Genomic DNA, 24,987 nt, shown 5'->3' with positions numbered 1-24,987 from the left:
CAGCACAGGTGTGGGGTGTGGGGTCCTCCCCAGGAGAGGATGGGCCAGGGCACCGGGGCTGTGGAGGAAGGATGGAGTTTGGCAGAACTGGAGGGAATGAAGTCACCGTGGGCTGGTGTGACAACATCCACCGCAGACCAGGACTGCGAAGCTGAGCAGGATCCCGTTTCCTGGGGAACTGCAGAGTTCAGGTATTAATACGCGTGGGACACTGGTGTGGGTGCTTCCGTATGCTTTTCTATCTTCTTCTCTGAGGGTTTCAGAGGAGGACTGTATTCTCTTCCAGCAGGAACCATTTATAAGGTCAGCTGAGAGTCTCCCCGGGATTCCTCCACTTTCCAGCACCTGTCATACACCTAACATTCCTTCCAGCAGCCCTGGGGAATACAACGGCATGATTGTCAGAGGAAAACCAGAGAACAAAGATGAACGTGGTGGTGCTAACACTAGAATCGAGCCAGCATGTCCCAGATCAGTGGCTGCCTGGGGACAGAGGTGGGGACAGGGTGGGAGGGTGGCAAGGGGGCAGGAGGAAGCCTTTCAGGAAGAGGAAGGATAGGGTTACCATCTTAGTCAGCGTCATAGTTTCTCAGGTGTATGCAATTGTCAAAACTGATCAGATGGTGCACTTGAACATGAAGCTTGTGGTATGTCAATCACACCTGCATAAAGCTGTTAAGAAAAAAGAAACTTCCAACAGCTGTCATCTCACCGCAAATCAAAGGCAGTGTGTTTACGAGGACCCGCAGCCCCTCGCCTCTCCCGTTCCCCTCCTCGCCCTTCGCCATTCACCAGACTCTGGCCACAGGAGCCTGCTCTCTGTTGCGCTGGCACACAGCCTCTTGTGGCGCCTGGGGGCCCTCGCAGGTGCAGCTCCTGAGCGCTGTTTCCCAGCTGTCCTGCGGTTCTCTCCTTCTTACCCTGTGGGTCTGGAGCACGACATCCTCCTCCCAGACCTTGCTTGCCACCTTGTCATCCTGTGTATTTTCTTCCTGTGCTTCACATCTCTTACTGATTTGCATCTTTGCTTATTGTCTGTCCGGCTCCTTGAGTTCTGGGGCCGTGTCTGTCTTCTCCCCGCTCTGTCCCAGGGGGAGTGGGCCCCTTGCCAGGTGGAACATTCTTCCTCTCAGGGCCAGTCTCACTCAGGACTGGTCCTTCCTCAGTCCCTGTAAGTAAGTACCTACGTGTCTAGGTACTGTTCTAGGCCCCAAAGAGTGAAGAAAGCAAAAAAAAAAACAAACCCTTGTCTACAGCCTTTATTTAGTGTCTGGTGCGGGGCAGGGGGTGGAGGTGGGGTGGAGACAAAAATCAAGTGAAAATGCACAAGACAGAGGACACCAGGCAGCGACACGAGTCATGGAGAGAAACCCAGCAGGCGCCCCTGGGGAGCAGCAATTATACTGCTTCCCACAGACACAGACTTCTCCAGCTCCCGCCCCCATCTCCACTGGGCAGCCCTTAGTCTCACTGTGCCTCAGTTTCATCCTCTGTGAAATGGGGTAGAATTGCAGTGCTTCCCTCCCTCACCAGTTGTGAACATGGGTGGAAGGAAGTACAACCATCTGCTGCTTGCAGTGATTCCCTCTTCCTTTTTTCCCCCTCAACCACTGGGGTTTCAAAGAAAATTAGGGGACTTCCCTGGTGGCGCAGTGGTTAAGAATCCACCTGCCAATGCAGGGGACATGGGATCGAGCCCTGGTCTGGGAAGATCCTACATGCCATGGAGCAACTAAGCCCATGTGCCGCAACTACTGAGCCTGTGCTCTAGAGCCCGCGAGCCACAACTACTGAGCCCACGTGCCACAACTACTGAAGCCCGCACGCCTAGAGCCCGTGCTCCACAGAAAGAGAAGCCACCGCAATGAGAAGCCCGTGCACTGCAACGAAGAGTAGCCCCCGCTCGTTGCAACTAGAGAAAAGACCGCGCGCAGCAACGAAGACCCAACGCAGCCAAAAATAAATAAATTACCAAAAAAAAGAAAAGAAAATTAAATACCAACGTTTAAAAGAGTGTTTGGTTTCTACTTAAACCAGGACTTTTGTGATTACGGAAAATCTAGGCAACGCCGTCCCCTGCCTATACCATTGTCGACGAAAAATCAATCAGTTGATCTAAGGAAGAAATGGAAAATTTTATTCGAGCCAAATTTGAGGATTATAACCCAGGAACACCATCTCAGTAAAGCTCCAAGGACTGTTCTGCCATTAGAAGTCAAGTCACAGTTATACAGGTTTTTTGAGACAGAGGGCTGGACATCAAATGACATATTATTGACAGTTTAAACAATCTAGATCTAAGCTCATCCTGGCCCCTTACAAGATCAGGAAGGAACCTTATCTTTTTTTAAAAATAGATTTTAGGGCGTCCCTGGTGGCGCAGCGGTTGAGAATCTGCCTGCCAATGCAGGGGACACAGGTTTGATCCCTGGTTTGGGAGGATCCCACATGCCGCGGAGCAACTGGGCCAGTGAGCCACAACTACTGAGCCCGCGCGTCTGGAGCCTGTGCTCCGCAACAAGAGAGGCCGCGATAGTGAGAGGCCCACACACTGCGATGAAGAGTGGTCCCCGCTTGCCACAACTAGAGATGAGCCCTTGCACAGAAACAAAGACCCAACACAGCAAAAATTCATTAATTAATTAATAAACTCCTACCCCCAACATCTTTAAAAAAAAAAAGATTTTAAAATATTTATTTATTTATTTAGGCTGTGCCGGGTCTTTGTTGTGGCATGAGGACTCTTAGTTGAGGCATGTGGGATCTAGTTCCCTGACCACGGATGGAACGGGAGCCCCCTGCACTGGGAGCGCAGAGTCTTACCCACTGGACCACCACGGAAATCCCGGAACCCTATCTTTTAAGCAGCTGTCGTGGATGCCAAGAGAATGCTGCTCTCTGTGGTTGGGCAGGCGTTTCTGCCGATGGGGAGGTTTGATCGATGCATAAATGCAGATACAGATGCACAGCGGGCCGAGAGCAGGCCAAAGGGCAGAGAAAATTTTTATGTCTAAAATTTTCTTGTCTTGCCATAAAACATGAATTTTATTTCACACCACCTCGAAGAGCTGGGATGAAGTGTCGCCCATTTCCTGGAGCGGGAGGTGGAGGCCTCCGGGCCGGGGGCGGGACGCGCAGACTCCGCCTGTGCTGTGAGCCTCCGGGCCGCAGGAGGCAGCAGCGGGCGGGGCGGATACAGCGTATCGAGGGCGGCGGTGGATACGATGTAACGAGGCCGGCCGGCCGCACACAATGTAGCGAGGGCTGCGGCGGTCAGGTGAGCGGCGGAGCGGGCGCGGGCGGGGGTCTGGGTGGGGGAGACGGGGACGCTCGGGCCGCCGCGGCCCGGAGCTCGGAGAGCCCCCTCTCCCGACGCGGACCCCGCGGCGCAGGGGGCGAGGGACCCGCCCGAGGCCCCGGCCCGGGCGCAGAGCAGGATTCAGACCCGCGGGTCCTCACCTGGGGCCAGAGGGGTTTGGAGACCTCAGCCGCGCCACCCACCCGAGCAGGGTTCAGCGGGGAAGGCGTCCCCCGGCAGATGACACTGTCACTGCTTCCGGCTGTCGACACTCTGTCTGTAGGATCCGTGAGGCCCGAGGGGTCGCCGTGGCTGTGCCGCCCTGCGCTGGGGCTGGACCACTCTGAGCCTCAGTTTCCTCATCTATGAAACGGGCGGGCGTGGTGGAGGAGACCTGCCCCTGTGCGGAGCCAGTTAGCGAGGGTCCCCAGAGTGTCTGTTGTTGTTGTTGTTGTGGGTGAAGGTGGGGGAGGCCCGTTTGGGGGCGGCGTCTCCCAGACGCCGGGGTGGCTGCCGCTAAGCTTCTGCCGCAGACAGTCCTTCAAGGGACAGTAACTGTGCCCCTGCGGGGTCCTGGCAGGCCTCCTTCCAGGTGTGAGCAGTTAGGACGTGCCTTCGGCCCTGCCCCCTCCGGGGAGAAGTCCAGCGGCCTCTGGTGGCAGCCGGGGTGATAACAGGTCCTCTTGGAGAACAGGAGAGGCTGTTTCGGGCACATCTGAGCTTCAGCCCCATGTTCCTCGGGGCCCTGAGACGTCTTGGGCTTTGTTCTGAGCTTTCCTTTCATTGCAAAGACGTGGAGTCCGCAGCCCCCGTGAGAGGAGGTCTCTGGAGGAGGGTAGACAGTGCAGTAGCGGGTTTCCTGCATGCCTCTCAGTGCCCACCTTCCTGCGTGCTCCTCTCTGAGGCCAAGCCTGAATTCCGGGTGCAGAGCTCTCTGGGGGGTGAACCTGGTGGGGAGGTGAGGGTTGCTGTCACTTTCCTCAAAGTCAGCTGCCGCGCACTACATCTGCCAGGCCCCTGTGTCGGGACATCATCTGTCTGCCCTCGGCAGCTCCCCTCCCACACCCCCAAATACGATTCTCCAGCTTGGCCGGAGAGAAACTGGGGCTGAGAGAAGTCAGGTGACCCCACTCATTCACTCACCTGCAGCCTCTCTGCCAGGCTTGAGACTGGCACTGCCCATAAGGGGGTTAATGAGAGATGCTTTTTCCAGGAGAGCCTGTAGCCCAAGGAGGGCTGCTGGGAAGAGTGGAGGTGTTCCTGCCTTTGAGCTCCTCCGGCCATATTTTATTTTATTTATTTATTTTTCTAGGTAGGGCCTGAGAACCTGTGCTTTTTATTTATTTATTTTTTAAATTGAAGTACAGTTGGTTTACAACGTTCTTTTAGTTTCTGGTGTACAGCAAGGTGATTCAGTTAAATATATAGATATAGATAGATATATTCTTCTTCATATTCTTTTCCATTATGGTTTATTACAGGATGTGGAATCTAGTTCCCTGTGCTATACAGTAGGACCTTGTTGTTTATCCATTCTATGTATGATAGTTTGCATCTGCTAACCCCAAACGCCCGCTCCAACCCCCTACTCCTTCCCCCTTGGCAACCACAAGTCTGTTCTCTATGTGAGTCTGTTTCTGTGTCATAGATAGGCTCATTTGTGTCATCTTTTAGATTCCACATATAAGTGACATCATGTGGTGTTTGTCTTTCTCTTTCTGGCTTATCTCACTTAGTATGATCATCTCTAGGTCCATCCATGTTGCTGCAAATGGCATTATTTCATTCTTTTTTTTTTTTGAGATTTAAAAGTGATTTCTTTATTTCCAGTTCTTACTGATTTCATTTCTCACATACACTCTTTAAGAAATAAAGGACGAAGTAGGAAATTAAAGTACATTAATAAAGACACAGCAGTGTTTACAACACACACCCATGTCATCACATCCTCTTATTAAGTGCTGTATGTTTCCCATGCTCAGGCCTCACTGGACAAATTCCGTTTGCGTCTAAAACAGTAAACTATCACCCTGTGGTCCAATAGATGGGTGAAAAAAAATACTTTTGCAGTTCCCTGGGGACAGGACAGGGTTATACACTGGTTGAGCCACAGCATCCAGGCGCACAGGTAAAGAGAGAAAGGGTGGGGTTGGGTGGGATGCCAGAAACCAGAGAGGTGAGGTGAAGGGAGTACAGGAAATACCTCCTGAGGGAGGGAGTCTCCACTTTCAGACTTTTCAATTGGAGTAAAATTGCTTTACAATGTTGTGCTAGTTTCTGCTGTACAATGATGTGAATCAGCTATATGTATACCTATATCCCCTCCCTCTCGGACCTCCGTTCCACCTCCCCCCCGCATCCCACCCATCTAGGTCATCACAGAGCACCGAACTGAGCTCCCTGTGCTGTACTGCAGGTTCCCACTAGCTATCTGTTTTACACACGGTAGTGTGTTTATGTCAAACCTAATCTCCCAATTCATCCTACCATTCCCTTCTCCTCCCCGTGTCCGCACATCCATTCTGTATGTCTGCATCTCTATTCCTGCCCTGCAAACTGGTTCATCTGTACCATTTTTCTAGATTCCACATATATGCGTTAATATACGATATTTGTTTTTCTCTTTCTGGCTTACTTCGCTCTGTATGACAGACTCTAGGTCCATCCACATCTCTACAAATGACCCAATTTCACTCCTTTTTATGGCTGAGTAATATTCCATTACATATATGTACCACATCTTCTTTATCCATTCGTCTGTCAGTGGGCATTTAGGTTGTTTCCGTGTGTTGGCTACCGTGCATAGTGCCGCTGTGAACATAGGGATGCATGTATCTTTTTTTTGTGTGTGTGGGGTACGCGGGCCTCTCACCGGCGTGACCTCTCCCTTTGCGGAGCACAGGCTCCGGACGCGCAGGCCCAGAGGCCGTGGCTCATGGGCCCAGCCGCTGCGTGGCACGCGCGATCCCCCCAGACCGGGGCATGAACCCGCGCCCCCCGCATCGGCAGGCGGACTCCCAACCACTGCGCCACCAGGGAAGCCCGCCTCTGGCCATCTTTGAAAACGCTGGGAGGTTCCTGGGGCGAGACCCTGGGGGTGGCTCCTGATCCTCCAGTCTCTTGGGGGTGGGCTGATCAGCAAGTGATGTCACAGACAGTTTGCTCTGCAGCGACTGCGGGTTACAGGCTTAACTGTCACGCACAAGTGCTTAATCCTCACCCCCCTCCCACCCCGCCCCAGGAGGCAGGCATGCTCCCTTATTTATGGGCAAGAAAATGCTCTTCGCTGGGGAAGGCAGCATTACATCAGGCCTGTCTGATTCTTAATAGTAACAGCGATAACGATAAGTTGCAGCTGGTGTTTATTTCTGGCCAAGGTAGTCAGAACTTTGTATTGACTAATTTAATCTTTAACTCTACACAGTGGGTACTGTTATCATCCCCACTTGAAACATGAGAACTCAAAAGCACAGAAAGCCTTAGGCATTTGCCCAAGGTCACACAGCTGGAGCTGACAGCTGGGATTTGAATAGGGCCTATTTGTCTGCTGACCACAGGGCTGTTAGGGTGATCAGTCAGGATCTGTGTTGGCTGCAAGAGACAGAACTCCTCCCAGTAACAGTAGTTTAAACAGAAGTTTCTTTCTGTCTCACCTGAATGAAGCCTGGCGGTGAGCAGCTCAGGGCTTCCTCATCACTCCGGAAGAAGGGGTTAGTGAATGTGGATCTCACTTGTTTGTGACAACTGGGTCTCCCCTGCTCTGGGGGCTTCCTAGGGCACTGTGGCCCAAGCTTGCCATCTTGGGTGGTGACCACCCTGTGTGAGCTGCCCAGAGACATCAGGTCATAAGGGAGACTGTGACTTGGGCCCATGGCGTCTGTGTCCTGCCCTGTTTTGACCTAGGGGCAGCTAGTCAATGGGTGCCACGTTCTACCAGGCTGGAACTTCCCCACATCCCACCACAGAGACCAGAGAGGCAGGCGAGGTCCCGGGGCTGTGTGAGAGTCCCTGCCCAGGTGCAGGGCAGCAGTGGGCAGGGTGGGGTGGGTGGCCCTGGGCCATGCACTCTGGCTCAGTTCTCCTTTCATGGGGTGGAGGGCAGATAGGAGTCAGAGGATTGCCTTGTATAATAACAAATTATTTCAGATGGTAACCAGGTATAAGGAAAGCATAACCAACATCCATGCCCTTACTACAAAGTTTTAACAAACATCTGTCCAACCTTCTGTGAACTCATTTGGCCCTGAAGCAGAGAGAGGCTAAGGGATGTGGACCCGCTAGTTAAGTGGGGGGACCTGGGAGGCAAACCCCACCAAAGTCCCTTCCTCTGTCTCAGGAGCACCAGCCCCGCGTGTTCGCGGTTTGCTGAGCTCTGCGCAGGGGAGAGCAGTGCCAGGCTGTGGACCAGGCACTTCCTGCCTGTTTCCTTGGGTCCCGAGGTGTGGGGCTGGGCGTGGGCTCTGGCCACATGGGGCATCAGTGCAGCGCCAGCCTGGGCCACACGGTGACTACACAGCGTTCGTGGGCCCTCCCCTTGGGGCACCGGGAGGCGGGTCCTGCCAAGGCCACACTGCAGGTGGCAGAGCAGGCCTGAGCCCTGGCATCAGCACTGACCCTTCTGCTGGGTGGTGGGGTGGGGGTGGGGAGGGCGGGTTCTGCACGCTCTGACTGGAAAGGAGCACCTTGGGTCCAGGGCCAGAAGGGAGGAACTGAGTCCCGGCCGGTGTGATCCTGGGAGCCGCACAGCTTTGGCGCCTCGGTGGACAGGGAGGGCATGGCTCTACCAGGGCAAGTGCGGCAGGCGGGATCAAAGGGGCCTGTGCTGGAGGTCTGACTGGGCACGCCCTTCTGGCCCTGGCTGCGCCATCAGCGGCTCGGACATCGCTGCTCTTTGTGAGGGGGCTCCAGCAGTGGGCGCCGGGGTGAGGGGGCTCGGCTGGTTTGGGGAGGGTCTGAAGGGGGTGGCCGTGGTGTGGGGATGTTTGGCCCGGACCCTGCTGGGGAAGGGAGAGGGGCCAGGCCTCCCCTCCAAAGCTCCAGGCACTCAGAAAGGGGAGGGGACCGCAGCGAGCCCGGGAGCCGGACGCCCACCTCTGCCCCGCCCGGCCCGCCCGCCCACAGGTGGGGTGCTATGGAATATGACGAGAAGCTCGCCCGGTTCCGGCAGGTCCACCTCAATCCTTTCAACAAGCAGCTCGGGCCCTGGCAGCATGAACAGGGGCCTGGCAAGGAGGCCCTGCAGGTCGCTTCTGAAGGTGGGTGCTGGGGGCTGCTGTGCGGGTGGTCTGACCCCGTCACACCGGCCCCCCCCTCTACCGGGTTCCTCCCGTGGACACGCGGGGACCCCCCTCTTCTCTGCAGCACAACCCGCTTTCCACCTGTTGCATCCCCTGGGGAATGAACACTCCCCAGGTCAGGGATGTGTGCCTGTCTTGTCACTGCTGTGTCCCAGGGCCCAGCGCACAGCAGGTGCTCACTTGGAGAACGCTTGGGGCGTGAACTCAGCGCCAAGATCTGGAGGGTGAGAGGTCAGCAGGCTGTGAGCCCCGAGACTGCGGATGGAGCCAACGGGGTGCCGGGGGCCCCGGGGGTGTGTGTGTGCAGAGGTGGCCGGTGTCCACACGGGGTTTCACGTGTTCTGGTGTGTAGTGCTCCGGCGGCCCTTCTCGAGCCCGCAGATCTACACACGAGGCGTGGGCCTTAGAAATCGGCATGTTTCTGTAGTATTTACTGTTTTTGCACGGCACTCTCCTGTCTGCACAAGGATTCGGGTTCCTTTGCAAGTGCAAACAGGGCCGATGCCAGGGCAGGGCCCTGCTTCCCTCGCCTCCCATGGGCTCCACGGCTTCCTCCTGGGGGTGGCAGGCTGACTCGTCTCTCTGCCGCCCTTCCCAGAGGCCCTGCCCGAGCTGCCCCCGGGAGAGCCAGAGTTCCGCTGTCCTGAGCGCGTGATGGATCTAGGCCTGTCCGAGGACCACTTCGCCCGCCCTGTGGTAAGGTTCAGGGTCTGCGGGCGGGGAGGGGGGCAAGGTGAGCCCCCAAAGCGCGAGGAGCCGGCCATGTCCACCTCAGCAGGGGCTCCTGGGCCTGGAATCTGAGGCCCACGTGACACCTGGCTCCCACCCCCAAAACGTGTTTGCGGTCCTGTGGGGATGGGCTGGACCTGGGGTTGGGAGCCTGGGCTGCTGTTCTGAGCGCCGTTCCCTCCCCTCCCGGGTCCTGTGAAGCAAATGTGAGAGTTAATTCCACCTGGGGTCCCAGGGAATCCTATAGTCATGCTGTAGGGTGAGGGAGAGGACGGGGGAGGGGAAGCCCCCTGCCCACACCCGCTGCCCACTCAGCTAGGCAGGGCCACTCTTGTCTGTGCTATATTTTGTTCCATGGAAATCTTGCTGTTTCTTTTGTTTGTTTGTTTGTTTGTTTTCTAATAAAAGGGCTATAATAATTTTTTTTAAAGTTTGAAAATCTTCCCGTTTTATGCAAACTATCTCCAACTTTTGAGAGAAACGTTATAGTAACATTCAAATATGATTCTTAAAAAATTCACCTGGAGACCCCAGTTCTCGTCTGCTGTTCATTTTTGTTGTTCATGTGGCCTTTAAGCTTTGCGCTTTGCTGCTGCAGATACCTATTTCATTTATGTGCTTTGCATCTTTATTATAACATTTCTGAGCCCCTCCTATGGGCCACACACTGGTTTCCAAGAGAGGTGTCCCCTCCTCTTTGCCCGGAGGCTCAGTGTACTGCGGGGAGGAGCACGGCTCCTGAGGGCAGTGACACTGCTTTCCTGGGGCAGGATCAGCCCCAGCTCTGAGCCCCGGCCTGTCTCCCTGCCCCTGAGTCTAGGGGCTTTGTTGGGCCCCGCCCCCGGTCCACCTGTGAGGTGCTGGGGCCAGGGGCGGGTGGGTGCCCGGGGTGTCTGTGAGCTTGGTGACCGAACCAGAGGCCACTTCCTCTCCTTGTCGACAGACGAGTGTCATTTCCCGGCTTTCCTCCAAGAGGAAGTTCTGTAGAAGTAAGCGAAATAGCATAGCCAGAAAAGCGATTGGATTTCTAAAAGAGGGAAGTTGTGTTTCGAAAAACATCCTGAATTAGGTCTCCAGAGGCCTGTGGGTGGACAGGTCCAGAGAGGGGCAGGTGGTGTGGTGCGGCTCCTGCCTCTGCTGCCCGGGTTCCCGGGCCTTGAGCAGGTCCTCGGCCACCTGGGCCACCTGGGTGAGCAGGGCCAGGGAGGTCTTCTCTGGGCCCAACTGCCTATGAGGCTGGGCCTGGCCAAAAAGGAGAGCACGCAGGGGGCATCTGACCGTCACTGTCCCCAAACCCGCCACCTCCCACCTCCACCCGAGCAGGGCCTGTTCCTGGCCTCTGACATCCAGCAGCTGCGGCAGGCCATCCAGGAGTGCAAGCAGGTGATCCTGGAGCTGCCGGAGCACTCGGAGAAGCAGAAGGACGCCGTGGTCAGGCTCATCCACCTCCGGCTGAAGCTCCAGGAGCTGAAGGTGGGTGCCGGCCGCCCCCCTCCAGGCAGCTGGAGCTGGGCTGGGGCACGCACGTCCGGAGGCCGGGCTGCCTCTGGGGCAGCGCGGCTGAGGTTCCACCCTCCGCACCCGACTGGCTGAAGCTACCCAGGCAGGCGGGAGAGAGATGGGCCGTCACCCCAGGTGCAGCCTGTGTCTCTACTAGTCTGATGGTAATCACAGTCCTGGGTCATGTGTCCACCCACTGGAGCAAGTGGGTCAGTTAATCCCACCTTGAACCACGTGACCCAGAGCAGGGGGTGGTTTGCCGAAGGTGACAACAGAAGGGCTCATGGATCCTGGAAGCCAAACACCACAGGGGTCCATCATGTAGTCCTTGAGTCTGTGCCCTGTTTGACTGGGGCCCCACCGCATCCCTGCACTGGTTCCTGAGTCCCTGGGAATATAGAAAGTGGAATGTTCTTTAGAATATAGGTAAGGCTATGGCACGAGCTAAGACACCCCCAAATACAGTGGCTTAAAGGAATTGGTTGTGTAGTTTTACTCATGTGGAAATGTTGTAGGTGGCCCAGGGCCCATCCGGCAGCTGTTGGTATCGGAGACCTCAGGTCCTCCTTTTTTGGTGCTCTGCCAGTCCCCGGCAAGTCCACGACAGCCCCCCACTGCCTCTGGGTCTGCACCCAGCCAGCAAAAACAGTGTGGGAAGGGCAGCGAAGGCCCTTTCACCCCTGCTCACGTGCCACCTAGGTACAAAGGTAGTCTGTAATCTGGGTGGTCCCGGCCTGACCAATCACTGTGTTCTATTGTAAGGGAAGGGCTGTGGCACTGGGGTAAATTTCACAACCTCTGCTACACGTGGTTACCTGGGAGACGCAGTCAAGGGGCTCGTGTGACGGGAAAAGAGCTGCTGCCTGGCTCACCTGTGACCCCTCCCTGGCCCCCTCCCCAGGACCCTAGTGAGGATGAGCCCAACATCCGAGTCCTTCTCGAGCACCGATTCTACAAGGAGAAGAGCAAGAGTGTGAAGCAAACCTGTGACAAGTGTCACACCGTCATCTGGGGGCTCATTCAGACCTGGTACACCTGCACAGGTGGGCCGAGACCAGACTGCTCCTTCTGGCCTGGCACTCCAGGCCCCAGGGGAGGGGGAATTCTCTGCTGTGTTTTCAGTATTTGCTGAGCCCTGCGGCGTGGGGGGGATGGGAGGTAGAGCAAGGGATGAAAGACCCAAATACCTGCCTTCACCAGGCTCACATCCACTGGCCATGCGTGGCTATTCGAATTTCAATTAATTGAAGTAATGACTAGTTGGGCAGTGGTACCATGCACATTCCAAGTACACAATAGCCACATGGGGCTGGTGGCCACCCATTGGACAGTGCAGACAGGACGTTCCCATCATCGCAGGAAATTCCATTGGGGCTGCTGTTCCGGGTGAAAAATCAAATAAGCAAGTGAAGTGGCATGTTAGACACAGTGGGAAAGAGGGGGGGCTCGTATGTGTTGGGCAGGGGTGGGTGCTACGCCAGGGTGAGATGAAAAGGCATCATGTGACATTTAACAGAAAACTTGGAGGTTGGGGGCAAACCAGGGGTATATCTAGGAGGCAGCATTTCTTCAGGGGAGCTGTCTGTGCAAAGGCCCTGTGGTCAGTGTGTGTCCAGTGTCTTCGAGGAGGAGCAGAGAGCAGTGGGCTGGAGCACTGTGTCAGGGAGGAGGCATGGTAGAGGTGGGCTCAGAGGTGGCTAGAGCCTTTTGCATAAGTGCACTGGGGCCACGGGTGAGTGCAGGACATACTTAGGTTTTAACCCCGGCTGCTGAGCTGAGCATGGCCTGAAGGAGGGAAAGTGATGGACTGTGACCAGGGTGGGGCATTCGGATGAGAAGGGGCCAAGTGCAGCCCGCTGAAGGACTGGGATGACGTCTCAGTAGGTGGAAGGATGGAGGCACTGAAACCTGAGCTGGGAAGACTGGGGTGGGATTGGTAAGGAAGAGCTGGATTCCACTCAGACAGCTTGGGTTTGAGCCCTTTAGGCACCCAGATGGGAATGGCAGGTAGGCCCCTGGCCCTTTGAGTATGGAGTTGGGGGGAAAGGTCTGCACGTACCTTCAGGGCAAGACTTGGGTGAGGACTGAAGGGACCTTTGACATTTGGGAACCTGCAGTGGTGCCTGGAGAGGCTCTTGCGTTGGTCTGGGAATCGGAGTACAGGCCCCTGGGGGTCCCGGCAGCTGAAGGTCAGCCTGGGCCGCAGGGTGACCACCCTTCTAAGAGGCACGTTGTCGGGCCCCCAACCAGGGTGTTATTACCGCTGTCACAGCAAGTGTTTGAACCTCATCTCCAAGCCCTGCGTGCGGTCCAAAGTCAGCCACCAGGCCGAGTATGAGCTGAACATCTGCCCCGAGGCAGGGCTGGACAGCCAGGATTACCGCTGTGCTGAGTGCCGGGCACCCATCTCTCTGCGTGAGTACCCCCGGGAGAGCAGGGCACAGGGCGGAGGGGAGCTGCCTGGGCCAGGAGCCCTGCCGACAGCTGTATGAGAAACTTGGATGCGTGCGATGGCTAAGGGTAGCGTGACTCCGGGGCACGAGTCCTGCTCCTTTCCTGGGGGAGCGACAAGGGGCTGCTCTGGGTGCCTTTTCACTTCCCACCCGGGCAGAGTGAGGTTGCCACGTGTGTCCCCTAGGAGTCCCTGCGGGGTTGGGCTGCACTCAGCCTCCCATGTGTGGCCCCATTGTCACAGAAAACCCACCTCGATGGGGAAATCCCGCAGCAGTCGCTCACAGGCTGTGTATCGGGCCTTCTTCCCAGAAACATACTGCCTCTGGCAGTCGCCTGGCGGGAGTCCTACTATTGTCCCATTTTACTGGTGAGAAACAGGGAAGCAGGGTGGCCTAGAAGACGATGAGTCGGGTGTGGAAGGTGGAACCCTTGGCCCCGCGTGGGCGCAGCTGGGGGAGGGACCTCGCAGGTCTCCCAGACTTTGTAATGCTTTCCCTCTCCACAGGGGGTGTGCCCAGCGAGGCCCGGCAGTGCGACTACACCGGCCAGTACTACTGCAGCCACTGCCACTGGAACGACCTGGCCGTCATCCCAGCGCGTGTGGTGCACAACTGGGACTTCGAGCCGCGCAAGGTGGGCGGGGAGCGCAGCGAGGTGGAGCGAGGGGCACGGCCCTGGGGTACAGCCCCCGCTGGCTGGGGATTGGGTGGGGAGGGGGCGTGGCCTGGGGGCGTGGCGCCGGAAGTGTCCCCCCCCCCCCCCCCCCCCCGCAGGTGTCCCGCGGCAGCATGCGCTACCTGGCGCTGATGGTGTCGAGGCCCGTGCTCCGGCTCCGGGAGATCAACCCTCTGCTGTTCAACTATGTGGAGGAGCTGGTGGAGATCCGGGTGAGGCTGGGGAGGGGGCGGGCGTGGGGCGACCCTGCCCCCCCTGGGGTGTGGTGGATCGGAGAGATGCCGCCTGCTTAGCTGGGCCCCGCCCCTGTCCTTTAAGTTAAAGTCGCTAAAGCAACTGTCCAGCCACAATATGAAACACAACACAAGGATCAGAGGCAATCTGAATTTTTCTGGTAGCCACATTAGAAAAATAAGCAGCAGGTGAAGTTCATTTCAGTGATGCGGTTTATCTAACCCAACCTATCGGGGTACATTACGGAGATACGCTGCACTGTTTCTCTTTCTCGCACTAGTCTTTGCGTCCCAGTGTGTATTCTCCACTTAACCACGTCTGTGTGCTCAGGTGCTGGACGCACCTGAGAGTGGTGGGGGCCACTCTCTGCCATTCAGCAGGAGGCTGGGGTGGGGCACGGGCAGGTGAGGATGCCTCAGGCTAGTGCTGAGAGGGGTGGGGCTTGAAGGGGAGCGGGCTGAGGCACGGCAGGCTGAGCTGCCGAGATCCCGGGCTGAGGAGGGGTTTGACTGGTCAGTCTCCATCGATGGAGGCAAGCTCAGGTGCGCTCGAGGTGTGTGTGCACGTGTGGAGCTGGGCTCGGGGGAGAGACTGCGGAGGAAGGAACCTCAGGGTCCTGCCTGGCCGAGAAGCTGTGGCTTGAACTTGAGCTTGGCTGGAGCGCTCAGATCCGGGGCTGTGCTGGGGGACGGGAAGGTACCTCCTGTCCCCTACTGACCCAGAGCGTAAGGTGACATGACTTCCTACAGAGCCAGAGCAGGGCCAGCCCCTCCCCCACAGACACACCAGGCACAGCCCATGCCCCCACCAGGGATGCCCACCGGCCCCTCTCGTCCACAGAAGCTACGCCAGGATATCTTGCTCATGAAGCCGTATTTCATCACCTGCAGGGAGGCCATGGCGGCACGCCTGCTCCTGCAGGTCAGCCCGCCTGCCCCGGGGGTGGGGGGAGGGGATCTGTCGGGGAGGGTGGGGGGGAACAGACCAGGGCCGTGGGGGGATGGCTTGATGCCTTGCGTGTGTTGTGCTGTTAGCAGAAGGTCTCCACACTGTCCCCGGGAACACTAGGTCTGCCGTAAACAAACAGGCATTGTAGCCACAAAAACCTGCTGTGATTCCATCCCCGTGAGGGGCGCTGAGAGGAGCGGGTCTCATCCTGCAGCCTTCATGGGAGTCTCCATGGAGTGGACCAGGCACGGGCCAGCCCAGGAAGGGCTGACCACGAAACTCTTTTCAAGGCTCATCTGTTTGTTTGTTCTACAAATACTCACTGGGTGCCTGCTGCAGGCAGACAGTGTCTGGGTCCTGGGGGGCAGGGAGCAGAGCAGTGCCCTTCGGGTTGGGCAGAAAAGTAGGAAGCAGCGTGGCGGGGGGTGGCGAGGTGTGTGGATGAGATACAGTGGGGAAGGGGGCCCAGCTGCAGGCGAGCCGGGGGGGTGGGCAGCGCAAAGGGCGCTGGCCCGCCACCGGGGTCACGCTGGCTGGGCCCGCAGCTCCAGCACCGGCAGCACTTCGTGGAGAGCGACGAGATGTACTCCGTGCAGGACCTGCTGGACGCGCGCACGGGCCGCCTGGGCTGCTCGCTGGCGGACACCCACACGCTGTTCGCCAAGCACATCAAGCTGGACTGCGAGGTGGGCCCCCCCGCGGGCCAGGTGGGGAGGGCGGGAGGGGGGCTCTGGTGGACGTGCCCCCCACCCTGGGAGCGGGCACTGACCATCCCGCCTCGCCGCCAGCGGTGCCAGGCCAAGGGCTTTGTGTGTGAGCTCTGCAGAGAGGGTGACGTGCTCTTCCCCTTCGACAGCCACACGTCGGTGTGCGCCGACTGCTCCGCCGTCTTCCACAGGTCGGTGCTTGAGACCCTGACCCCCGACCCCTACGCTGACCCCCACCCCATCCGATAGACACGGGGAGAGGGAGGGAGGGAGACACTGGGGCTTGATCTTCGCCGCCGGGTTTCAGATCTCTTTGCCTTGATCCTGAGATGTGGACTTAGACCCTGATGGTGAGACTCAGCTGAGTTCCGCTGGGAAGAAGCCCCCGTGGGCTGGGGAGGGGTGCGCAGCCCAGACCCCGCGAGTGCGCACGTATCCGGCTGGCTTCCCTCCTCCACCGGGACTGAGGTTTAGCTGAGGCCAGGGCTTCCTAAACTTCTTAGCTCTTGCGATTTTTTTTCAAACGTTCCCTAGGCCACAAGAAATACCTAACATTTTTGTGTATTAAGTACTTAGGTTCAAACAACTTAAGCATTTATGTCCTAAAGACTTGTGGATGTTTGGAAGAATGATACACAGAAATCGGAAGAAAGATGTGTGAATTCGTTAAGCACAGTTACCAATAGGCGCGCGCCTGCTGGGCCCACACAGCTTCTCACACTGGGCTCAGGTGGGACCCCGCCACCCCTGTTTCAGTCCACACTGGTTTTTCCTGGCACTTGGAGTTCCTCAGAGCCACCGCCGACCTCATAGGTCTGCAGAGCTGGGATTGCGGTTGCAGTGACTATAGCAGGAGCTGTTGTTAAAACCGTGAGCTCCCTCGAGCTAGCAGTTTGCATGGTGTCTGTCCTGTCAAATACCGCTACGCCCCGTTCAAACATTTAAACTGCCGTGGGGACCGTGTGCACCTCCGCAGAGCCCTGAGGGGAGGCTCTGCACGGCAGTGGGGACAGGTCGGGGGTCACTGAGCTCTGAGCAGAACCCCCCCTGTCACAGGGCCACAGGTAATAGGTGTGGAGCCGTTAGGAAGGGCCCGCACACAGGGACAGGACAGCAGGCCTGGCAGGCACGCCTGGGTGCAGCCCTCTGCACTGACCCTTTGGGAGAAACTCTGCTTCAGTTTCCCCGTCCATCTGGGGGGATACTGGGACCTGACTTAAGGAGCTTGTGAAGAGTCGGTGGTAGATGTCTACGTGCAGGGAGCCATGCCCCTTCCCGGGCTGACCCTGTCTCCCTGCCCCCAGGGACTGCTACTACGACAATTCCACCACGTGCCCTAGGTGTGCCCGCCTTACCTTGCGGAAGCAGTCACTCTTCCAGGAGCCTGGTCCAGACGTGGACGCCTAGAGCAACGGAACCCCTCGTGGGCCTGTCTGGGGCCCGCCCTGCCAGTTGTTGCCGAAGTCAAGGTGTTTCTTGTGCTCTGGAGACCCTAGGCTACAGCCCCTGGACCTCTCCCCAGCACCTCGGGGACGATGGTAAGCTCTGGGGGATGACTGGCCTCGTGGGGCATCACAAGGACCATCACCCCCTAGCGCTTACCGGGACTTGGGGCAGCGACGCCTGGCTGTTTTCCGGCTGCTGTGTGGGCCAGGATGTGCACCCCCTCCCCGAACTGCAGAGCTTTAAGGGGAGGGGAGTGGGGGAGGGACTCTTCTCATCTCCCCTTGGCCAAGAGCCCCCCACGCCCTTGGGACCAAGGCTGCTGGGCCTGGGCCACCCTGGAAATCCTGGAGGGCTTCCGGGGAGTGGCCGACAAGACTGAGGATGCCAGCTGCACACACTCAGCCTTGGCCTGAGTTTTATCTGCGGTGGATGGTTTGGGTTCTACGTGGAGGCTCCCTCCCCCAGCCCCTTGTCTCTCTGGGGACCTCTGGTTGTCCCTGGCTGGGGCTGTTCATAACTATCTCCCAAGGGCCCTGCCCCTGCCTCCCACCAGGGTTCTCTCTCTGGGTCCTCCTCTGGCGGGCCAGTCCAAGGGTTACTGGCTTTTTCTACACAACGTGGAAGGAAGGGGCCACCTAGCTGTCACCGCTGGGTGGACTGGCCGCCGCTCCTGCCTTGGCCCAGCCCAGCTTACCCTGGTGTTCCAAGCTGGGGGGCTGGGGGTCCCACCCAGAGAGGCTGCCCTGCTTCCAGGTGTGGAGCAGGGACTGTGCCCCCGGGGGAGGTCAGGGTTAGGTGAGAGGGCTGGTGACAGTAGGCCTGGGACCCAGTGTGCCGAGGAGCTGCGTCCTGCCACCACGGTGCCTGCCTGCAGAGACCTCGGAGACTCCGACCAGGGGCCTTCTGTTTGGGGGCCTGAGGTCAGGCGCCAGAAATCTTTGCTCCAGCAGAGGAAGCCCGGGATGCAGGACTGACCCCCAGCTATCCAGTGGGGGAGCTGCGTTTGCGGGGACCCTTGGGAGACCCTGCTGTCCAGGGGAAGGCCCGTGGGAGGAGGACGTCTCAGGACACGGCTGCGCGGTTCTGCCCTCCTCCCCGCCCTGGAGTGTGCTGACTATTGACACACAGGTGGGCGGTGGGCAGGGGGTACAGCCACCGGGGCGTCCATCACCTTTGGGAAGCCCGAGCAGAGGCTCGGCCAGCAGAAAGGAAAGGCCAGCCTAGTTAGCTGGTGGGCCGACGTGGGCGGTGGGTAAAGACAGCGCCACCCCCTCCTCACCCCTCTGCACCCCAGGGAAGCCCTGTCCGGTGGCTTTAGGCGATCCCCTTCTTCTGTGCTGAGCACAGTGGGAGGCTGGCCCCCATCGGGACCCCTTTCTTCTCGGGGTTGAGCGGGGGTTAAAGGCTAAATGCCCTCTTCCTACACCCCAGATCTGCACACGTCTCACCGCAGCATCGCATTTCTGTCATAAGGATATTGGCTGTCCCCGAATTTACCGTGTCATCAGCACACTATTCCAGTTACTATCACTGTGTCCATAAGAAACGTTAGTAGCTGCCATTTGTTGGGCAAAGTTGGCTCTTTTTTTTTTTTTTTTTAAACTACCCCCATTACCTCTGCCCCATCTCCCCCTTCTGGATGACAAATTCTTTAAACGGAATCATGTGTGGGTCTTTCTGAGTCCAACTCGTGGTAGCAAGAACCCACCAAGGAACCAGTTAGCATGGGCAGGCCCTCCCAGGAGAGCTGTGTAATGGGCTGCAGCCCCTGTCTCACTAAATCTGTGTTCTCCAGACCGTGGTGTGTGTGCTGAACTGGGGACAGGGCAGGGTTTGCTTGACATATGAATCAAACACAGGTTTAGCCACAGCCCACAGCCCTCCCCATCCAACGGGGTCGTCTGTAATCTGGGCATCGTGCCTAGGCCTCAGTGTGCTGACCCCTCTAAGAGACACTAAAACACATCCCTGGTGGGGCTGTTTGGGTGCCAGGAAGCGCCGGGCACAGCCTGGCACACGGAGAATGCTCAGTGAGTAGAAGCTACGTCTTCTCTGCATAACCCTCCCGGTGGAAAGACTGTCTCGTTAACGCACTGTAAGTAGTGCAGGCCCCAGGTCTAGCTCCTGGGAGCCTCTCGCGTCTTCACAAGCTGGACCCTCTGACAGGGCCCTTGGACTTCAGGAGAACCCTGCACGCCCTCCCAAATTACATTCAAACCTCTGTGTATGTACATTGCTCTAGAGATATGAGCCCTGGTTTTGACCAGGATCTCAAAGAAAACATCAGGAATGTGCTTGAGAAGGTGCCTTTATCCAGCTACATCCAGACAGGCTGGTAGACAGCAGCCCTACAGCCGAGGAGACCTGAGAGCTCGATGGGGGCACAGGCAGAGGGTGGGGGAAAGGCGTGTGAGGGGTCCGTGGGCCTGGTGCTGGCATCCCCAGCTTCAAACAGGTAAGGCTGCACGTGGGCATCACAAGACACAGCCTCCACCCACCCCCTTCAGGTATGAAAGAGTACTTCCTTTTAACCTTTTAATTTTGACAAATTTAGGTTTACAGAAGTGTTGCAGAAACACTCCCAGGTACCCATCTCCTGGATTCCATAAATGTTAACATCTTGCCCCATTTGCTTCATCCTTTCTCCACACTCTTGTGAACCATGTGGCAGTTAAGTTGCCCCTTTGCCTCTAAGTAACTCGTGTGTTACTCCCAAACAAGGACGTTGCCTTCCACGGCTGCGGTGCGGTCATAACATCAGGAAGTTGACATTGATTTGGGACCATAAAACCTACAACAAACCGTATTCAGATTTTGCCATTCAGTTGCCATGTCGTTTTAGCTTCTAATCTGGAAGGGTTCATGACACTGACATTGAAAAGCACAGGCTAGGGACGTCCCTGGTGGCGCAGTGGTTAAGAATCTGCCTGCCAATGCAGGGGACATGGGTTTGAGCCCTGGTCCGGGAAGCTCCCACATGCTGCGGAGCAACGAAGCCCATGCGCCACAACTACTGAGCATGTGCTCTAGAGTCCGCGAGCCACAAGTACTGAGCCTGCGAGCCACAACTGCTGCTACTGTGGCAGCACAACAACTGAAGCCTGTGTGCCTAGAGCCCCTGCTCTGCAACAAGAGAAGCCACCGCAATGAGAAGCCCGCGTGCCGCAAGGAAGAGGAGCCCCCGCTCACCACAACTAGAGAAAGCCCACGTGCAGCGACGAAGACCCAACGCGGCCAAATAAATTAAAAAAAAAAAAAAAAAAGGAAAAGCACAGGCTAATTATTCTGAAGACTTTCCTTCAGTGTGGGTTTTTCTGATTGAATTTGGGCTTTGCACTTTTGGTGGGATTTTCACAGAAGTGATGCTGTGTCTGCAGTGTGTCATCTGTCCTACTCCTGGAGATGCTTTGGTCCCCCTGTCTCCTGTGTCCTTCTGACATGTTCCTGGCATTCTTTAGGCATTTGCTTCCTTTCCAGCGTAGCAAGGTATTCCAGGCTTATTCTGTAATTTTCCCAGTCCCAGCCCTGGAACCAGTCATGTTTCTGAGGAGCCCCAGAACCTTCTGGTGGAGCATGGCACTCAGGAAACAAGATGTGGTTGTTGGTTACGCTCATGGCTGGGGTAGGAAATAGTACTGCATGTCCATTTCCTTATTGGTCTATAAACATATTAAAAACCATGAGTTTACACTGATACTTCCAATTTCAAAACAACACAAGAGTCATTCTTTCCCTTTTTCATATTTGCAATTCCCTTGCTTGACAGTGAGACACCCGGCTCCATTATCCATAATATACTTATTTGCTCAGTCCTAGAGTACACACAAAGCACCTTCGGCATTGCTCACCTATGCTGGTGAAAAACAAGGCTACTAACGAGCGTTTAGTATTTGTTTAGATTCTTTTTTGTCTCTAGTCTGAGGGCATATAGTCAAAATAAGGTGTTTAAAATTTACTTGGGTGTTTCTCCCCCTTCGTTGTGGATACGCAATTCATGCGCAACACAGTTCCGTTCATATACTCCACTGTTTTATTTCCCTACCCTTGTTTACTTCTGTTTGTGCAATATGTTAACATGGTTCCCCAATCAGAACTTCCCAAAAGGTACGAAAGTTACATTTCCCCCCCCACCCCCATAACCAATCTCTTTAGTCTCCGGTTTCTCCTTCCTGTGTTTCTTTTCGTACAGGAGTAAGATACGTGTGTATTTTATTTTCCCTTCTTTCTTCCACAAAAGGTAGCACACTCTACTCTTGCACGTTGCTTTTTTTCAATTAATAATATATCCTGGAAACCACTCCACATCAGCTGAGTTCTTCCTTATTCTACTATTATGGTAGCTATCATCATTTACAACTGTCTTACATTCCACCGTGTGGAGGTGCCATTTTATATGTGACTATTTCACTGGAGACTCTTCAGGCTGTTCCGTAGCTCTTGCAGTTACAAACAAGGCTGCAACAAATAATCCGTGCACATACATTTTCTTTTGTTGTCAGTGTATCTTTAGGGTATAATCCTAAAAGTGGGATTGCTAAATCAAAAGAAATATATTTTTCACTAGTGTTCAATGCCCCTCGGTAAGGGATGTGCAAACCTGCACTCTCACCAGCAATGAATGAGGGTGCCAGTAACGCCACAGCCACACCAAGAGAATGTGCAGTCACACTTTTTGATCATTGCCGATCTGAATGATGAGAAATGGTATCTGTATAGCTTTCATTTGCATTTCTCTTGAGGTCAAGCTTATGTTTCAGGATCTAGTTTACTTATTTATGAATTCTATGTTTTGCCCACTTTTCTATTGGATTTTTGGTATTCTCAATCTTTAACAGTCCTTCACTTATGAGGGATATTAGCCCATTATCTGTAAGAAATTTTCTTCCAGTGTGTCATCTGCCTTTGACCTTGTATTTTATCCTCATAGAGAAGTTTTGTTACCTTTTCATATGGTTAAACTGATTAATCTTAAATTTCCTCTAGATTTTGAGTCCTAGAAAATCTTCCCAACACCCAAGTCAAAGACATTCATCCGTGTGTTTTGTAGTACTTCCATGGTTTCAGTTTTTCCATTTAGATCCCTCATCTGTTTGTTTATTCTTGTGTATGCTGTGAGTTATGAATTAACTATCTTTTGCCAACTTTTAACCAGCTGTCCTGCACTATTAAAAAAAAAAAGCCTGTCTGTATCTATTTCTGGACTTTCTATTGTATTCTACAGGTCTGAATACCTCCCTGATTCAATCAGAGAGGTTTTATAGTGTGCTTTAATGTCTACCGGGGATAGTCTCCTTGTAGTTTGTTTTAAATAACTTTTCCTGGATTTTCTTTCATTCAGTCTTCTTAAAGCACATATTTAGGTAAAATTTTAATGCCAAAATTGATGCTCTTAAGTGTCAAAATGAAAATACCAGAAGCAGGGTTTCCAGGGATGTTAAACACCTGAAAGCAGAGGCTTGGCTGGGCCTCGCCCAGGAGGTCACCCCGTCGCGTCTGGTCACACACCGAGTCGCCTAGGAGAGCTGCTTTGAGCGCCACTCCTTCTCACTGTACAGGTCCCTATAGCAGCTTATTGCATCGTTGATTGCTCTCGAAACTTTCAGGTTCCACGCATCATCAGGGCTGTTACTGGTAAGGACCTGCAAGCCAGCCTCGAAATGTGAGAAGGCTGCTGACAGCTCCCGTGTGGTTAGTTGGCGCAGGGCAGGTGCAGCCTCTTCACCCTCCTCCTCCTCTCCTGCCGGTTCCTGCTCCAGCTGCACCAGCTCCTCATTCGAGAGACCCTCCTCGTGGGACTGCAGCAGCTGGTCCACGTCAGCTTCTCCCACCTCTCCGAGGGCCACACTCTTGGCAAGGGTCACAATATTTTGTTGAACCTGGGCAATGTTGTCTGTTTGGGAAACACTCTGGAACTGAACACACTCGGGCCAAATCTTCTTCCACACACTGTTCATTGTTGCTGGCCTGAGCTCCTCCCAAGCTATTGCAATGTTGTCCACGGCATCCATGATGCTGTACTTTCTCCAAAACTCCCTGATCTCAGCTGTATCGTCTCCATCTGTTGCTTCTAGGATGTGCTCAAAAGTCCTTCTCAGGTAATGAGCTTTGAAGGTAGAGGCCACACCTTGACCCATGGGCTGGATGGAGTCAGCTGTATTGTCATGAAGATATTCCACTCTTACATTATCAGACAGATCGCTCAAATTTACTGGGTGGCATGGTGCATTGTCTAAGATGAGCAGTGCTTTGTTGGTGAGATTATTTTGGGCACAGTATTTTTCAATGGCAGGGCAAAAAAAGTATGTGAACCACTCATGAAAGATGCTCCTGGTTGCCCAGGCCTTTTTATTGGAACGCCAAATCACAGGCAAATTGGGCTTGGAGTACCCCTCCAGAGCCTTGGGGTTTTCTGAGTGGTACACCAATAAGGGCTTCAACTTAAAGTCCCCAGCTGCATTGCCGCCAAGCAGCAGCATCAAGCGATCTTTGGATGATTTAAACCCGGGCTCAGCTTTCTCTTCTACCGAAATAAACGTTCTTTCAGGCATTCTTTTCCAATAAAGCCCTGTCTCATCTACATTAAACACTTGCTGGGGGGTGTACTCACCTTCTTGGATGATGCTTTTCAGGATTTCTGGATATACATCCTCCTTACCAGGAGCCGCGCTGCTCATCTTGAAGTGGGGCAAACAGTGGCGTTCCTTGAATCTCACAAACCACCCTTTACTTGCACTGAACTTTGCTGTTTGAGAGCTCTCCCCTTGTTCACGCTGTAGGTCATCAAACAAACTCTTAGCCTTCTCCTGAATAACGGTAACGCTCAGGGGCACGTTTCGCTGGCTCTGGTCTTCAAGCCACACATGCAACAACCGCTCCATCGTCTCCATGACTGCACTTCGGTGGCGAGTCAAACGGGAGGCTCTCAACGGAGTAGCTATTTGTGAACTCGCTTTGATTTTTTCTTTGTTATCTCGGATTGTCGCCACTGTAGAGACAGCAAGGCCTAAGGCCTTTGCGACCTGGCTGAGCTTTTCACCCACTTCAAACCGTCTTAACACTTCTAATTTCACGTCGAGGGTAATTGCTTTCCGTTCCCTTTTGGCACTCGGGATGGCCGTCGCATTTCGGGGCCTTTTCCCAGGCATCTTTGCCTCCGGAATGTACTAAAAGAACAGCAGTCCCAGGTGCGAGAAAGCCTGTGGTTATTCTATGCCCCCTTGCAGAACTTGGGGAAGAGAAAGTGGGGCTTCGAGGAGGCGCAGGCTGCCGTCCCGGGGGACGTGGAAGGGTCAGCACAGGCCGGCCCACGACACCGCCCAGTTTCAGGCCGGTTCATTCTGGGCTCCAGGGCGCCCAGCGTGGCCCTCTGGCGTCGATCAGAGCGTCCACTTCCCTGGACAGCACGCGTGGGTTTCCGTGACGCAGAAACAACTCGGTGAGCGGCAGTAGGCTGCACAGCACACGCAGCCCCAGTGCTGTGCTTCCTCCCGGAACCGGTTCCCAGCGCGGCGCCGGGACCACCAGGAGCCCCCGGGCTGGGCCTGGCGGGCCGGCGATCGCTCTTGTGAGCCGCTTCCCATGGAGGACCCCGGAAATACCTGTCCTTGGAGACGCCGGATTTAAAATAAATCTAAAGGCGCTGGATGTCCCCTCAGCACCTCGCTCGCGTCGGTCACCGCGGGCCAGGGCGGCGCGCAGG

The 24,987-nt window shown here is 55.5% G+C and overlaps 2 protein-coding genes across 9 annotated transcripts; one reads left to right on the top strand and one right to left on the bottom strand.

The window, feature by feature from the left end:
- The first annotated feature begins 3,153 nt into the window (after positions 1-3,153).
- DEF8 (differentially expressed in FDCP 8 homolog) lies at positions 3,154-21,007 on the top strand. 8 transcript variants are annotated; one of them, XM_049703577.1, is made up of 13 exons: positions 3,180-3,281; positions 6,956-7,008; positions 8,420-8,553; positions 9,194-9,291; positions 10,648-10,797; positions 11,726-11,867; positions 13,075-13,239; positions 13,784-13,911; positions 14,052-14,165; positions 15,028-15,108; positions 15,681-15,821; positions 15,924-16,033; positions 20,010-21,007. In XM_049703577.1, exons 2-13 carry the CDS (start codon positions 6,956-6,958, stop codon positions 20,041-20,043), a joined length of 1,350 nt encoding a protein of 449 aa, XP_049559534.1. In that variant the 5' UTR covers positions 3,180-3,281; the 3' UTR covers positions 20,044-21,007. The 8 variants fall into 8 exon arrangements, with proteins under 8 accessions (XP_004280088.1, XP_049559536.1, XP_049559534.1 ...); XM_049703576.1 differs by lacking the exon at positions 20,010-21,007 and adding an exon at positions 17,147-19,082 and having other exon boundaries at positions 15,732-15,821; XM_049703575.1 differs by lacking the exon at positions 20,010-21,007 and adding an exon at positions 17,147-19,082.
- Positions 21,008-21,295: 288 nt separating this feature from the next.
- CENPBD1P (Putative CENPB DNA-binding domain-containing protein 1) lies at positions 21,296-24,754 on the bottom strand. Its single transcript, XM_004280128.3, has one exon. It carries the CDS (start codon positions 24,431-24,433, stop codon positions 22,802-22,804), a length of 1,632 nt encoding a protein of 543 aa, XP_004280176.1. The 5' UTR covers positions 24,434-24,754; the 3' UTR covers positions 21,296-22,801.
- Positions 24,755-24,987: the final 233 nt, after the last annotated feature.

Source organism: Orcinus orca, chromosome 20 (assembly GCF_937001465.1).
Source record: "Orcinus orca chromosome 20, mOrcOrc1.1, whole genome shotgun sequence".
Classification (NCBI taxonomy): Eukaryota; Metazoa; Chordata; class Mammalia; order Artiodactyla; family Delphinidae; genus Orcinus; species Orcinus orca.
Note: the sequence above shows the minus strand (reverse complement) of the source record. Positions and strands in the feature narration are given on the sequence as shown.

Coding starts and splice junctions, on each gene's coding strand:
- CENPBD1P (XM_004280128.3), bottom strand. CDS start 24,433: ATGCCTGGGAAAAGGCCCCGAAATGCGACGGCCATCCCGAGTGCCAAA.
- DEF8 (XM_049703575.1), top strand. CDS start 6,956: ATGAAGCCTGGCGGTGAGCAGCTCAGGGCTTCCTCATCACTCCGGAAG. Junction 15,109..15,680: donor CGGCACGCCTGCTCCTGCAG/GTCAGCCCGCCT, acceptor CTGGGCCCGCAG/CTCCAGCACCGGCAGCACTT. Junction 16,034..17,146: donor TGCTCCGCCGTCTTCCACAG/GTCGGTGCTTGA, acceptor CCCTGCCCCCAG/GGACTGCTACTACGACAATT.